Source organism: Ambystoma mexicanum, chromosome 12 (genome assembly GCF_040938575.1).
Source record: "Ambystoma mexicanum isolate Mex_15411 chromosome 12, UKY_AmexF1_1, whole genome shotgun sequence".
In the NCBI taxonomy this organism is placed as follows: Eukaryota; Metazoa; Chordata; class Amphibia; order Caudata; family Ambystomatidae; genus Ambystoma; species Ambystoma mexicanum.
Genome location: NC_090936.1, coordinates 1224129903 through 1224147199, shown reverse-complemented (window position 1 = coordinate 1224147199; position 17297 = coordinate 1224129903). Strand labels below are relative to the sequence as shown.

The 17297-nt window shown below is 46.4% G+C and overlaps 1 protein-coding gene across 13 annotated transcripts in view; it reads right to left on the bottom strand.

Annotated features, from left to right (window-relative positions):
• Positions 1 to 5795: 5795 nt before the first annotated feature.
• Positions 5796 to 17297, bottom strand: part of MYBPC1 (myosin binding protein C1) — a 1087780-nt gene continuing 1076278 nt past the window's right edge. For 9 of the 13 annotated variants that reach the window (XM_069629879.1, XM_069629882.1, XM_069629881.1 and 6 more), the window contains one exon: positions 6167 to 6464. In XM_069629879.1, coding sequence (XP_069485980.1) covers positions 6364 to 6464 — 101 coding nt within the window. In that variant the 3' untranslated portion in view covers positions 6167 to 6363. Of the gene's footprint in view, positions 6465 to 17297 lie in introns of all 13 variants that reach the window. The other 4 variants (XM_069629883.1, XM_069629891.1, XM_069629886.1 and 1 more) reach the window with 2 other exon arrangements.

Sequence of the window (17297 nt, the reverse complement as noted above, 5' to 3'; positions counted from 1 at the left end):
AGAAGGTCCTCTCTCTGAGGAAGACGTACCGGGGGACAGATGGACATGTCTAGAAGGTCCGGGTACCAAGTTCTCCTGGCCCAATCCCGGGCAATTAGGATCATGCGGTTTCCGAACCATCTCAGTCTCCTGATGACCTGAGGAATGATGGGAATCGGAGGGAACGCGTACAATAGTGGGAAATTCCACTCCACCACAAACGCGTCCCCTAGGGCTCCTCTCGGGGGAGATTCCCTTGAGCAATACCTTTCGCACTTCCGGTTGATTCCGGTCGCAAATAGGTCTACTTGAGGGTTTCCCCAAAGGGCGAAGATCTCCTGAATGACTTCCTGAGCCAGTCCCATTCGTGGGACACCGTGTTCTGCCTGCTCAGAGCATCTGCCGTCATATTCTCCTCCCCGGCTAAATGAACTGTCGTTAAGGAGATTCCTTCTTGAATTGCCCAATACCAGAGCTGCATTGCCTCTCTGCACAGAGGTAGTGACCCTACACCTCCTCTTTTGTTTAGATAATGCATGGCCACTGTGTTGTCCGACATTATCAAGACATTTTTTTCCTCTGACAGATGGTAGAAAAGCCTTCAGCGCTAGTCTGATTGCTCTCAGCTCTAAAAGGTTGATGTGTAGTTTGGACTCAAATGGAGACCAGCGACCGCTGATTGTCAGATCGTTGGCATCAGCTCCCCACCCCATTAGTGAGGCGTCCGTCACTACTGTAATCTCCGGCCATGGTTGCCAAAATTGTTCTCCTTTTAGGATATTCTCTGTGCAAGTCCACCACAGAAGATCCTGCCGAACCTTGTTCGGAATCTGAAGAAAATCCATCATTTGACCTGAGAACTGGGACCACTGAGTCTTTAGAGCCCAGTGAAGGGATCTCATCCTAAGGCGTGCCTCTGGCACTAGGAAGATGCAGAATGCCATGAGGCCGAGCAACCTTAAGAAGTTGTAGGCCTGGAGATTTTGGGCATTTTGGAATTTGGAAACCATCTGAAGGATGTCTTGAGCCCTCGACTTGGGAGGCGAGCTCTTTCCCAAGGATGTGTCCAATACAGCCCCAATGTACTGGAGCTGTTGGGAGGGTGTCATTTGAGACTTCTTGAAATTGAGGGAGAAGCCCAGTCTGTGGAGGAAATTGCAGGTGACTTTCAGATGATCTAGTGCTTGTTCGGCTGAACGTGCCCTGATCAACCAATCGTCCAGGTAAGGGTAAACGTTAATCCCCCCCTCCCGAGGTACGCTGCCACCACCACCATCATCTTGGTGAAGACCCTCGGGCGGATGTCAATCCGAATAGCAGGACTCGAAATTGATAGTGTGAGTCGCCAACTACGAACCTCAGGTATTTTCTGTGCTTGAGATGAATTGGCACATGAAAATAAGCATCCTGGAGGTGCAGTGACACCAACCAATCTTGAAGTTGGAGGGCCTGAAGGATCTGAGAAAGAGTGACCATCTTGAACTTGTCCTTCCTGAGGAACTTGTTCAAGTTTCTTAAGTCCAAGATGGGTCTCTGTCCTCCGTCCTTTTTAGGAATAAGAAAATACGGGGAGTACCATCCCTTGTTCCTCTCTGCTACAGGTACTGGCTCTATAGCACCTTTCTCCAGCAGGGTTAGAACTTCCTGGTGTAGGAGCAGGTCTGAAAACTTCAAAGGGTGTCTCCCTGGTGGTTTGTTTTGAGGTTGCGTTAGAAAAGGAAGACAGTAACCTTGGGCTATTATTTCTAGAGCCCAAACATCTGAAGTAATGGCTCGCCATTCTTGCAGATGCTGTGACAGCCTGCCTCCCACAGGTGTCTTGTGATGCAAGTCCTCAAAGCGGTTGTGTGGCGGTTTCTGTGGCTGCTGATGGCAAAGAGGCTGCAGCTGGAGCTGGCTTTGCACGCTTTCCTCGTCCACCGCAAGTGGCTTTTTTCTGGCCCCTTTGACTGGCCATTCCTCTCGCCTTTCCATATGAGGACTAGTAACGATAGGATCGTCCCCTCCAAGATTGTCCTGGCGCACGAAAAGGCTGAAGTTGCCTAATAGCAGCTCCTAAAGATTTGGCAGCTGCTTTTGAGATCTGCAACCTCTCAAGGCTCTTGTCAGCCTTCCTGCCAAAAAGGTGAGACCCGTCAAAGGGCATGTTCAGAAGGCGGTTCTGTACATCTGGTGCGAAACCTGACTTCTGTAACCACGCAAATCTGCGTATTACTGTGCTAGTACCCATGGACCTGCTCACACTATCTACAGTGTCCAATCCCGATTCAAGGGATTCCTGCATGGCCTCCTTTCCATCTCTAACGATGGCTAGGAATCCTTTCCTTTCATCCCCTTCTGGTATGTGCTCCGCCGCCATTGCAATGCACTCCCACAGAGTGTACGAAAACTTTGCCAAGGCACATGTGGAGTTGGCTGATTTTAACGCCATATTCCCAGCTGGAAATACCTTACGTGCTCAGCCATCCACACGCTTATCATCCCTGTCTGGAAGAATAGAAGGGTACGCCATTTTATTTGAAGCTGTGGCTGCCTGTACGACCAGACTTTCGGGAGTGGGATGTGTAGACAGATAGCCGGGGTCGCTACTGGCAGGGCGGTATTTTGAAGTAAGGGATTTATTCACTGGAGGAATAGAATCCTGAGTCTCCCAATTTTTGGCCACCCTATTTTGCAAGGCTACATGGAAGGGCAGGACTGGGTCTTCGGTGGGACCATGGTCCAATATATCAGTCAAATCAGCCTGGATGAATTGGGTTGGTGGTCTAGCCCAACCTAAATAATCAACCACTGTTTTCATTAGTTGACGGTATGAGGAACTGGCATGCTATCCTGGTTCTGGCCTGCCAAAATCTGTTGCAGGAGATGTATCAATGCCACTTGCATTATGTAAGGACTCCACCAGGTCCCTCATCCTGCTTTCTTCAGAAATTAGGCATTCTGGGACATTTGGTGTACCATATTCCAGTCCAAAAGGCACATTCTCCTCATCAGATCTCTCCTGTTCCTCAAAAATTGAGGACAAGGACTTGAAAAATTCCTTCCTAGGAAGAGGTTTGAAAACCTTTTCTGGGAGAGGCGGAGGAGGTGTGTTAGTGGACCCTGAAGGCCTTACAGGCTTTGCAGCCTTCTCTTCTGGTCGCGTTGGCTGAACTGGAGCCTTTGGAACCTTTGGCGCAGAGGGCTTTGGGGTCAACGTCGACAAAGGCATCGATGGCGCCGACGGAATAGTGGTCGTTGACGACGTCGGCTTCGATGCGTTCTTCGAAGATTTGCCCTGCGAGGTGTGTTGGGTTTTGGACAGCGTCGGAGTGTCGGAGTGATGACGCTCCTGGCCGGCTTCCGAAGAAGGCACGGACCGAGTTTTCGCTTTTTCGAACAACTCCATCATTTTAATTCTGAATGCTTCCCACTCTTCGGAGGAAGAATGTTTTGTGGGGCATTTCATTCTTTTCAGGGATTCGTCCGAGGACGAGGTGGAGGGGGACCTGTGGCGTCTTTTCTTCGTTTTTTTTGTCGGAGACAACGAGCGATGGGAATCGCTTCGGGACCTGGACTGATGCCTTTTGTGTCAAGGAGATTTCTCCTCACGGGACCTCCACTCGACGCTAGAGGCTTTTCGGTCAGATTTACGACCTACCTGTAGTTTTCCCTTCCTCTTTCGCAAGGTCTTCCCTGTCATTGCCTGACACTTCGTACAGGCCTCCATGTCATGACCTTCCCCGAGACACCACAGACATTCTTGATGGGGGTCGTAGTCGGTGTCGATGACGAGGACATGTCGATATTCTCTAGCAATATTCACTGCATCACAGAACTCGAGGCGCGCCGAATCTCTGAACCAACGTGTACCGTGGAAAAATGGAACTCAGGCCAACGGGCGCCACGCTTGCTACTTGTTTACCTGATGACGTCACCCTCGACGGAGGCCTTTGAGGGACCATTGACTCGACGACATCGATGCACGGCGCCCTCTGCCTAAATTTTTCTTTTTCCGAAGCAGCTAAAGCTGGATGGAATGCATCTAAGGTGAGGAATACGTTGGAGGACTCAATCCACTCGAAAAAAGGTTTTCTGACAAAAACATCGAATGAGTCTAAGACTCGACATGTGTTCACAAGCAGCGTGTTGGTGCACGGAAAAAAGGAACTGAGGTGTGGGGCGTAGTGATGAGGTATATATACAACACCTGACTCCACGTCCGGAGCCGATGATCGGATGCCGAGCAAGACGGAATAACGATTGACGGCCGAGTCAAGGTCCACTACGCCCTCCGTCAAAAATGTTCTGAAGCAGCAGAGCTGGTCTGCGGTAGAAAAGCAATCCATTGGAACAATCTGCATACTAGAGCATTGACCAAAGTGGCACACCAACCCATAGGTGAGTTTTTATAATTGGCTGTATAATTGAACAGCATTGTAAAGTATTATTTAGTTGAGCTCTATTTCTCCAAAAGCAAACTTAGCACATATGCTTGGAGTGTTCAAATAGCAAGCAGGATACTACAACCTTGCACCCTGGGAGTTATCAAGAAGCTGCTGGACACTATATTCCTTAGATTGTGTTCAGAAGTAGGTTGCCACAAAGTGTGTTGTGCGCTATAGCCCTGAGACTGTGTAAGGCTGAGCAGAAGCATGCAGCGTGCTATATTGCTGAGTTTAGAATTAGGTGTCAAGAAAAATGCTGGGTGCTACGTCACTGAGTCTGTGGGACAGAAGCCAGACAAGAAGCTGAGGGAGACTAGTATACCTGCCAGATAGGAAACCTTCAATCTCATTATAGGTTTCCCAGTATCCGGCCCAGATACTGGAAAACAGACCTACCGTTAGCAGCAGCTGATATCCCGATATTACCGGGATATTGCAGGTGCCGGTAACAACGGTCATTCCCCATTTCATGGAGTCCCGTAGGGAGAATTGCTGGTATTTCCAGCACCAGTTATACCGGGGCCTGATTTACCTCCAGCTCTTGGTTGGGGATAAGTCAGTCAACACCCACCGTCAAACTTGTAGTTTGGCTGTGCGGGAAAAGTGTCAGTCACTGAATTACCGCCACTTTTGTCTGACACCGCCAAACTTGTAAATACTCCCCTTTTATCCCTTCTTTACACTTTCTGTTTAGATGGTTGAAAGAGAATATGCAGGGAAAGAATCCTTTTTAATGCATTTTTTTGAGTTGTGTGTTCTATTGACTGCCCACAGCATCCACAAAAGAGACCTTACCTTTTGGGTAAATATTATGCAGTCTTCCAAACAGTTCCATTATACTGAGCTATTTTACTGGATGTTTGCTAACTGCTTTCAAATGCTATCCTAAATGTATTTCTTCTAACTTACCTTTGTATACAATTGTGGTAGTGACCCAAATGTGACTAGGTTTTAAATACAACCTGGGGATATTGACTGATAATCTCCTTTTCATTAAAGTCAAGGTAGAGGTGATGTTGGTGCAGTGCGCCCTAATATGGTTAGGAAATGGAACAGCTCTATTGCCGGTTGGTTCAGGTTGCAGGTCTTTGCGATGTAAGGATTTTAGTACTTCAAAGACTGTGATGTGTTTCCTATCAGGAAGGACAGCAGTGACTTCAACACCACCCTTAACTCATATTACATATGTAGGTTGAAAATATTATACAATGAACACCTAAAACGACCAAAAATTGTATTTTCAGGAAGCATTATTGGCTCAGAACAAACATACGCTTCTCTCCTGTCACCTGTAAACTACTGGAAGAACCCAGGCAACACCCCTTAGGAATAGAGGGTAAAGTCTTTGAGAAATATATACCAGAAAATACTCATAAAATGACAAAATAATTCTGTTGGAGTTTTAACAATTTTTTTTATTGTACATTACATAAACATATTCTACTTTCATTTGACATGGTAAACACTGAGTGGAAGTGTCTAATGCAGTGGGTAAATTCAGAATATTCCATGAATCAAAGAGTCAGTAGTATAACATAGCATCTTAACCTCTGGAATAACTGATAAATACAAATGATGATGAAAACAGACAGCTGTCTTCAGGCACTTCTCCATTGCCACCATCTTAGAAGCAAGCAATAGCTACCTAGTAAGTGCATCAAGAATCGTTTCATACAGACTTTCATTCACATATTTTCTTCTTTCTTTTTAAAAAAAAACCTCTATCACAAACATAAAATATTGTTGATCTTTACGCCATACTGGTTTACTGCAGTTTATTGCTGCATTTCAACTCAAGACAATCCATGCCAAAATTGCATTGTCAGAAAGAGAGGGGTTTAGAGAGGGAGACTACAATGACCACACAGTTTTGCCGGGCTGTGATTTCAAGAAGAAAACTTTGCGGTATTGGCTGCTGGTTTGCAAAGCATTAGCAAATAGGATTAATGTTCAGAGCTCACACCCTCTCAGGGGCACTTGCTTTCAGATCTCTCATGTAGGAATCAATTACAGGCGGTGGGACGCCTTGCATCAGTAATCCAAAGAACGTCAGCCCACCTGCAGTAAAGAATGAACAAAACAAATTATTAAACCAATGCATTTCATATGACATTTGATAGCTGATAACAGGATCACTCAATTCTTCTAAGATCTCTCAACTGTAAATAGCAAACTTTTTCTGCAAAAAAGACACGTGTTGTATGGTTTGTTAGTTCATAACAGCCATTTTGCCATTACAGCTTTTTGAACAATTGTTTATATGTTTCTTCCAGTGCTGCCACTTTGTTTTATAAGTAAAATTTCAACAAAAACTAAAGATTGCAAAGAACAAAGTACTTATCCCTACTAATGTTCTTTCGGATGGCTGTTCCTCCCAAGGATTCTTCTCTTAGATATATTCTGCAGCAGCAAAACATTCACCACCAGGGCGCTGGGCATCTTCGTCATCGAGAGCCCCTCGATACTCCTTGGCATGATGTGACGTCAACGTTGATACAGTCGGCAACGCCCCGTGACCTCAGTTTTCAAATGTTCCCCCTTGTTCAGCCGCATTGGGAAATTGCATTCTTGTACTTCTTGAAATGGCAACATGAGGATGAGGAACATCCATCAAACAGAATATCACCAGGGTTAAGTAATTTGTTCTTCGAATGGATTGTGCTCTTTCACAGATTTCTCATCCTAGATAGACTCCAATAGCAGAGCACGCTCCCTTGGAGGAGGGAAGGAGAGCGATTCCTGTTGCAATCTCATCCCAAAGCATTTTGTAATACTGATCTGCCAAATCAGGCATTCTGACCATCCAAGGTGTCTTGGGAATAATACTTAGAAAACGTGTAGAGAGATCACCATGTCGCTGCTTGGCAAATGACCACAGTAGGGGCATCTCTTTGTAGAGCCGAGGAAGTAGTTCCACCTCACGTGGAGTGAGCTATTAAACCTTCCGGGACTGACATTCTGAAATGGCTAGTACAATCTACCTGGATATGGTTTGCTTTGTTGTGGCTTTCCCCATTCTAGGGCCAGCATAACCCAAAAACAGCTGATCCTTCATTCTAAAGCTCTTTTTCGATGCTATGCAGAAGAACAAATTACTTACCTCTCAGCAATATTCTTTCTGATGGATGTTCCTGCCACGGATTCCTCATCTATGATACCCCTATCCCAGCACAGCTGTTCCTTAGAAACGTTTCCGTTGCCAGGGGGCGCAGCTCCATCCAACACCTCTACGCGCCCTGCACCCAATATGACGTCAGGGACAGTATGCATAGCGGAGTCACGCCCTGTGACCTCAGTGCCACCCTTTTCCCCTAGCACTCTGCATCTGTGGGACCGTAGAACCGATGGTGTACTATTAACTTCGCACAAAGAGGGGCAGGTAGGGAGGGCGATGAGGAATCTATGGGAGGAACATCTATTAGAAAAAACATTACCAAGATGAAAGTAATTTGTTCTTCTAATGGACTCCTTCCTCCCATGGATTCCACACCTATGACAGACTCCCAAAGCAGTCCAATGACCTGGAGTAGGGAGGGTAGCAAGGACACGACCTAAACCAGAAAACTCAGAAGGAAAGCCCTTCCGAAATGCATGTCCTGACCAGACATAGAATCAAGGAAGCCCATGTGGCTGCTTGGCAAATAACCAGAATGGGCTCTCTGCACTGCAGAGCCAAGGTGGCGGCCAAACCTCTAGTGGAGTGAGCCCTGCGACCCGCAAAGACATCCTTGCTGGCCAGATCACAGCATTCCAAAATACAGAGAATGATCCGAAGAGACTCTCATTACGAGGTTGGCGGTAACCTGCCAGTGCTACTGGCAGGTTGCCGCCAACCCCGTAACACTAATTCCACTGTCTGATATCCGTGCTACCGGGATATCACAAGGGGCGGCGGAACGGTAAATCCCCATTCCTGTGGAGGCGGGAATGGGGACCCTGAAGCACTGGCACCATTGCTAACGGTGCCGGTGCTGCAATGAGAGACATGCCGGTATGGGGCATGATTTTCCAGAAGGTCATGCCGGCCGGAGGATCCATGCCTCTACCGGCATTCGCGGAGTATGCCGGTCCAAAAATGGTTCCGGTACGTTGCTACCGGCACCCTTGTTTCTGGACCGCCATACTCGTAATCAGGACCATGGTCTGTTTTGTAACAGTCTTCCCTGCTCGGGCACCTGCATAACCAACGAAAAGCTGATCATCAGCCCTATTCTCCTGAGTCCGAGAGACGTAGTACCTGAGGGCACACATCAGATCTAACTAATGCAAACATTCCTTTGACTGGAAAAGTGAGGTGGAGGAAAGAAGACAGGTAGATGGATCTTTTGAGAGAGATGGAAATCAGAGATCACCTTCTGAAGGAAGGAGGGTCTAACTCTCAAAGTCACCCTCTCTTTGGTGAAAACAAAGTAGGGAGTATTAACAGACAGAACCTGGAGCTCACTAACCCATCTATTGGAAGAGATGGCAACCAGGAAAATCACCTTAAGGGTGAGCAGTTTTAAAGAACAAGAATGAAGGGGCTCATATGGAGCGCCCATTAAAAACATCAATGCTAAATTTAAATCCCATGCCAGAACAACAAAATGGCGTGGGGGAAACATATTGGAAAGACCCCATAGGAATTGAAAAACGAGCTCTGCTACGGGGTCCTCGTGAAGACCGAAATGGTCGCAATGTACCAAATTGTAGTCCCGTCTAGACCAAAGACAGAGGAAATTCCAACACAGAGGAGGTGGAGCAAATAGAAGGGTCCAGATTCCTCTATAAGCACCATGCCGAAGACTTCTGCTGCTCCAGAAGGCAGGGGCTGTCAGCGTAGAGAGACCTCTGTCTCTGTCTGGTCCAGGCCCGAGCTCTTAGGCATATGAGTGTGGTGCCCAGAGGGTATCCTGCTGCTCGCAACATATGTAATGGGTCCCTGCGGTGCTGTAGCCAAAGCTGCCTGTGCCACAGGTGTCAAGGCTGGAACCGTTGGCTCCTTGGCGAAGATGCCCATCATCTTCAGGTGGAAGTTCTCAGATTCCTCCAGTTTGTAGAATTGGGCTGGAAAAGGTTGCTGCCCCGGATGCTCAGGGGACGTCCAGGAGTAGTGGCTCTTCTTCTTTGAAGAGGAAGATGAATGTTGGTGGGAGGACTGACTTTGAGAGTGAGACCTCTTCTGATGCTTCTTCTTCTTTTCTTTTTCGTTGTGTGGAGTAGCCTGTTCTTCGGGGCATTGTTCCGTTCCGTGCGTTCTTGACCGAGACTGTGGAGCCACACCCTTTGCCTTGTGGACGAATGTGAAGATCTTTGCCGCCCTTTCTCAGAGGGCCTTCAGGCTCATGTACTGGCATGACCCGCAATCTGGGGTGTCATGATCCTCATCCAAATCCGGTCTGGATTCGAGACCGACATTTGCCGGCAGCAATCCGCACACAGCTTGAGGCATTCGACGGAGCGGCTATGGTGTTGTTTTTAGAAAAACTAGATGCTCAACGAGAGTGTTGCCAAGTAGCAAACAGAGTGCGAAGAAGAAAGGAACCGAGGTCATGGGGTGCGGCCCCTATATATACAGCCCCAAGATCATATCCAGTGCGTGAGGAATAGGGGCGTCTGACAGAGCCCCCCTGCTGTCAGAAAAGTTTCCGGGGGAACAGCTGCCCTTGCTGCACAGCTGGGATACGAATATCATAGATGTGGAACCCATGGGAGGAAATAATCCATTAGAAACTTAGAGTCCTTTTACGGTCCAATCTGTGTAACCTCTCTTCTTCCTTAGAATAGTTGTTTGTATTGTCCCTAGCAAATGTGTCAAAAATGGTTACTTCACACATTTTTTGTTTTTGGGGGACCAGTCTTGAGTGGGGAAGTTACGTCAGATACTTTAAACCAAGAGGAAACTGGGTACCCCTTCCTTATCACTACACCCCTTCCTTATCACTACACCCCTTCCTTATCACTACACCCCTTCCTTATCACTACTTTATGCTTCACATAATTTTAGCATGTTATCCAACTGAGCACACATTTGTTTAACATATAAACGTATGACCTGTTCTTATATACAATTCATTGTAAAACACATAACAAGACTTTAATAACAGTTTTCATTCACTCAAACATTAATGCTTTTTAAAAATATTGTACCATGGAGTTATTAAGAATGTGACTCAATTACTTATAACACATTAGATCTCTAAATACAGTTCTACTTTAGGTTCCTCATATTCAATTTAAGTGAAAAACTAAAGAACAATATTCCTGAGTAATGTACACTGGACAGAAAAGGGAAAACGGCTGATTATTCAAGCCATAGAAGTGTCGACACGTGTTACGGCCCCCGTGTCATCCTACGTTTTTCCACACGTTTTAGACGGTTGTTGATTGGGCCTTCTTCAGGAGGAAGCTTATTTAATATGTGGCCAAATCGAACCGACCCCCACTGTATTGTAAACAGACACACTGAAATATAAAAAGAAATGTAAAAACCTGTTAGGGCTCTAAAGCAACTCGGTTGGGCAACTCGCAGAAGGGTTGCTGCCTATAATGCATACCACTAACCTTATTCTCAATAAGTGTCATGATGGGCAGGATATTCAAACGGATTTCTTCTGTTTAAAGCATAAATGAAGCAGTTGTCTCATTTAACTAAATGTAAAGAGTAATTTACCTGTCATTTGTTAAACTACTTTCAAAATATTTTATGATGCTTCGACAGTTTGTTTAAGCATTTTGTTAACCAAAATATATATTTTTTTAAAGGATCAGGCTTCTCAACTTTGTTTCACTGACCTAAGGTAATGAATATATTTTGAATATGCTTTATGCGGCTTGTATTCTCAAGTAGTGACCACATAGGTTTCTGAATATTTTATGGTATTGTTGTTGTTTTTCTCACATCGTCCCTTTGTATTCTTTCTGCAACAGTTGCGAGCAATCAAATATAGATTAAATTACAAGGGCATTTAATGCCGTATATGGCCCATTGAGTCTTGCAATTGGTGAAGGCTTTAAACTCCCAAGTGAGACCGTATAGATCCACTGTTTTCATCTCTTTCGTTAGGGAACAGACCAGGTATCTGCCACATTTGAAATGGCCCACCACTGGAGGCAGGTCCCACAGTGGGATCCTCATATGTGTGCACCAATGTGCATTTCACATTTTCTTGCCTTTGAAAGGCATACCTGGGTTTTGTAGGCAAAACATCTGATGTCTGTACAATGTGCTAGTTGTACAGACACCAGAGTTTTTGCCTACAAAACCCAGCTTGGTCTTTAAAAGGCAAAATAAATTGAAAGACACATTGGTACACACATATGAGGATCCCCAAATCCCCAAAAAAAGTCTGGACTACCCAACACACTATGGGACCTGCCTCCAGTGGTGGGCCATTTCAAATGTGGCAGATACTCAATCTGTTACCTAACGAAAGACATGAAAAGGAGAAATTACTTAATGTTATGTTCTTTCTATGGATTCTTCTCCCGCAGATTCCTCATCTGATAGATATTCCATCCAGCTCTGCTGCTTCGGAACATTTTTCAACAGGGGGCATAGTGGACCCTGACCCTGCCGTCGATCCGTCTTGCTCAGCGTCTGGTCCTCGGCTCTGGACATGACATCAGGCATTGCATAAATACCACGTCACTACGCTGCAACTTCCCTTTCCGCCTTTTTTCCCAGCGCACCACACGCTGCCTAGGAAAACAGAGAGAACAAACGGGCTAATGAGCCCTTAAAAATGAAATAAATATAGACCTCCAAAGGAGGAACAATTGCATCAAACACTACAAGTAGTGTTAGAAAAATCTTTATTTATCTTTTTAAACTTGTGGCAGGAAGACAGAAAACGGACATAGAAGACCATCACCAAGTCAACGTGAAAGAGAGGATACGCGCCAACCACTGACTTTCTGAGCAGGGCTGGATAGGAGGGGAGATGAGGAATCTGCGGGAGAAGAATCCATAGAAAGGACATTACGGTAAGTAATTTCTCCTTTAATGGATATCTTTCTCCCGCAGATTCCTCATCTGATAGACTCCCAAAGCAGTAGATGAAGGAGGCTGGTAGGAAGTTATACTAAGAAATGTTGCAGCACTGCCCTGCCAAAGCACGCATCAGCTGTACGAGTCACACCCAGACTATAGTGCTTAGAAAAAGTATGAAGGGATGACCATGTCACAGCGCAACAAATCTCCCGGACAGGGACTTCTCTCTGCAATGCTGATGATGCTGAGACTCCCCTTGTCAAATGGGCCCTGATGCCTGCTGGTAATTCCTTTCCAGCAGGCTGGTAGCATTCTGCTATGCAGATAATTATCCAGTGCGATAAAGTCTGCTTAGTTATGTGTAAGCCCTTACGGGCCAACAAAAAGGCCAAAAAGAGCTGGTCAGCTCTCCTGGAATAAGCTGTCCTCGCAATATAATAACCCAGCGCCCTTTTCGGGTCTAGGCGATGTATCCGCTCCTCCTGCTTAGAAGGGTGAGGACAAGGGTAGAAGACCGGAAGGTCGATGGACTGAGAAAGGTGACATTCTGAGAGAACCTTGGGGAGAAAGCCAGGCCTTAGCCCGAGTGAAACTTTCTCCCGGAAAAAACTCAGTAAGGGTGGCTTACAGCATAAGGCCTTCAGTTCACTCACCCATCTAGCGGATGTAATAGCCAACAAAAAGGCTGTTTTCAAAGAGAGATGCCGTAAGGGACAAGAGTGCATAGGTTCAATCGGAGCTGTCATCAGAAATGTTAGAACCAGATTAAGGTCTCAATCTGGGACAACAAAGGGAGTTGGCAGAAACTTATTTACAAGGCCTTTCAGGAATTGTGCCATTACCGGGATCGTAAAAAATAAGCCTTGATCCGTGGATCTTTTAAACACAGACAAAGCCGCCAAATATCCTTTGACTGTGGTGACCTGAAGCCCTGCTGAGGCCAGTGACAGAAGGAACTCCATCCTTCTGTAGTGGTGGGACAAGAGATGGGGTCATTCTCGCGTTCCCTGCACCACGCCTCAAATCTTCTCCATCCGCTCACATACAAAGATCTTGTAAATGGTCTGCATGCAGCCAGCAACACCTCAAGTACTTCCTCAGAGAGGTCCCAGTCATCATATCTCATCCTCAAGAGAGCCACGCATGTAAATTGAGGGATTCCGGGTCGGATGGAGTATCCGACCTTCCGAATGGGTTAGGAGATATGGCCGTCGAGGCAACCAGTGAGGTGGACAAATGGACAGATCCAAAAGGTTGGAGTACAACGTTCTCCTCCACCAGTCCGAGTGATCAAGATCATGATTGCTCAAAACCTCTTCAACCTCCGGAGAATCCATTGAAAGATGGGAATCAGAGACAACACGTAATGGAGAGGGAAGGCCCAATACAGAAGGAGAAGGAGGCCAGAAGGGTTCCCCCGCCAGGAGACTGTTGCGGTCTGCCCACCAGGACAGGTCATGGACCACTGATGCGGACACCTTGAGGAGATCCAAGAGAGTGCCGAGGTACTGAGACCACTGACCCCCAAGGAGCCATTGTAGGGATCTCATGCGCAATCTGACCTCTGGCACTAGAAAAATGCCGGCGGCCATGAGATCGGGAGGTACCTCTTCCATGGCACCCTTTGACAACAGGGCTCTCAGTTTTTCCTGGAGCTCTGTCTCGGTTGGATCGGTGAAGATGGGGGTCTGTCTGGAGGCTTTCTCAAAAAAGGGAGACAATAGCCCCACTGAATCAATTGCAGGGCCCAGGTATCAGAGGTTATCTCCTGCCATTGGGACCAATGCCCTGTCAAACGTCCACCAACCAGTATGTCATAGGAGGGGAAAATCAAAGCGGCTTCGAAGACGCCGTCACCCTAGCCACAGCTATTGTCTGCTGGCCCTTAGAAGCACCTCCTTCTGGGTAGCGAGAAACGCCTGTGTCCGTGCCTGGCTTGTGGGGGCTGTGCTTTTCTGCCATAAGGCACACAGCGCCTATAGCCTCTGCCTCTAGAGGCAAAGCTGAAAGCAGGCTTAGCCAGTTAGGCAGCCAGACCCAACGATTTAGCAGCAATTTTAGACTCCTTAAAATTCTCTAAAGAGCCATCTGACTCAAAAGGCATGTTCAGTATGCAGTTTTGTACACTGGGGGAGAAGCCTGAAGTTTTCAAATAGGCCTGCCTTCTCATAACCACTGCCGACCCCATGGAGCAGCCAACACAGTGAGCAATGTGATACTTGTGTGATTTTGTGATACTTGCATCCTATCCTGTGACATTTGCATTTAGACTATTTTGTGATACTTGCATCCTATCATGTGACATTTGCATTTAGACTATTTTGTGATACTTGCATCCTATCCTGTGAAATTTGCATTTAGACTATTTGTGATACTTGCATCCTATCCTGTGACATTTGCATTTAGACTATTTTGTGATACTTGCATCCTATCCTGTGACATTTGCATTTAGACTATTTTGTGATACTTGCATCCTATCCTGTGACAATTGCATCTAGCCTATTCTATGATACCTGCATCTAGATTACTCTGTGATAAGGACATTCAGCCCCATTTGTACACCTACTCCCAGCCTACTAACCACAGTGTCCACCTACCAAACGGCACGGCAAACTCATCTACAGCATGTACACCCTGCCTCTCTACGTATACCTGTTAAGCACTCTACTCCTTGAAATGACTTCACCTAACCATCCTAGCTTAGAGCCCAGCTACCATGACTACGACACCAATAGCTGTCCCCTCACTATGGACATCCTGCCTAAGTCCACACACACTCCGCACAATACGTCAGACACACAGGTGCCTAACTTCAACCTTAGACTGCACAGACTTAGATCCCGCACCCTCCCCATCAACTTCCATGCCACCCCTACACTTGCGCCACTCAGAAATCGCTGACTAGGCTCACACACCATTAAAGCGAACACAAACCTCCACTGCGCCTAATGGCAACTCCTACAATCAACGTACCGCTTCACCTAAGACAGGCTCTCTAACTATGCCTATAAAGAACCTGTGTCCCATGCAATACAAGTGCACCTTAATCAATGTATGCTCTCTCAACGCCCATGCTCTTGAAGTTAATGATCTAATAACCACCCAAGACATAGACAGACTAGCCATCACAGAGACTTGGCTTCACGAAGCCTCTAGCCCAGCCATCACGCTAGCCCTATCGCAAGGATATGCCATCCTCAGACAAGACAGGATTCCCAAAATAGGAGGGGGGGATAGCTCTTATTTACAAAGAAACCTTATCTATCAGAACTATACACCACCAAGGGGAAGGAAATGTAGACATCCTATCAGTCAAACTAGCACTCTCGCCAAACAGCACAATTAATATCCATGTCATGTACCGACCACCTGGCCCCACCACCAACTTCATAGGTCAAGTCAATCACCTTCTAGGAGACAATATTAAAAGAACCACCAAAACCTTACTTATAGGAGACCTAAACCTAGGATTCAACAACCCCAATGACAAAACTGCTATCTCTCTTGCCAAGGACCTCTTCGATCTAGGCTTCTCACAAAAAATCACAGCGCCTACTCACACAAAAGGGCACATGCTAGACTGGATAATAGACCACAATTGCAACACAGTCATCACCTCTAATACTAGCCTCCAATGGACAGACCACAACTATCTTCAATTCGCCATCCCAGTCACACCATGCACTAAAGCGCCTACCACAGTGCCGGCTACCTTAGCCAGAAGTGCCAAAAAACTCACTGCGGACAATGTCAGCGCATACCTCAATTTGCCATGCCTAGTGCCACCTTTCTCCTCGGACCCTAACATCCTTGCAGAGATATTCAAAGACACCATCACTATGGCCGTCAACACCGTTGCCCTATTGGAAAACAAAAAAGAGAAAAAATCCTTCCACTCCAATTCCTGGTTCACAGAGGAACTCCAGACTCTGCGCAAAAACAAACGCCAGGCGCTCAAAAACTGACAGAGCAATCCTTGTGACACCACAAAAGATAACTTCTGATCCATAGCCAACAAATACAAAGACTCCATATTCAATGCAAAATCTGAAGCCTACAACCACCGTATCACCGCCGCCAACTCCCAAACTAAAGAACTCTTCAGTATCTTTAAAGAACTAACTGTACCACCTATCTGAAGCATGGTGCACAGGCATACAATCTGTCATGCTTGAAAAAATAAACCTCCTCCAAAACAAAATATCTCACCACTACAAAGCCTTACCTAAGCAAAGCCCTCGTGCACAGACACAACCCAACGCCAAAAAAAGAAACCTGCCCACATTTTCATTCACGGAAATCACTGAAGCAGATGTCATTGACATCCTTAGACACCTCAAACCCTCACAATGTAAGGGAGATGTGTGTCCCCCACAAATCATTAAGGAATGTGCAGAACCACTCGCTCCTCTTCTTATAGCATTCATCAACGCCTCATTCAAAACGGGCATAGTCCCAGATAGCCTTAAGGAGGCCTGGGTGCACCCTCTTTTAAAAAAATCTACGCTAGGCCCCGCTAACCCCAATAACTACCGACCCATAACAACAGTTCCATTCCTTCTGAAAATACTAGACAAGGCTGCCCACAAACAGATTCAACTATACCTTGAATCGAACTCGATCCTAGGAAAGAGACAATCAGGGTTCCGCAAGGTGCACAGAACTGAAACCGCCCTAGTAGACCTAAAAAACGAAATCACAAACATTCTCGAAAAAGGCAAGCCTGCACTCCGCCTCCTCCTTGACCTCTCAGCAGCATTTGATCTGGTAGATCACAACACACTTACCAGTCATCTTACGCATGCTGCACACTGCTCCAAGGACGCAGCGTCATGGGTAACCTCCTTCCTAGAGGGCAGAGCCATGAAAGTGCAGCTCCCTCTATCATCCACTGCGGTGTCCCACAAGGATCCTGTACT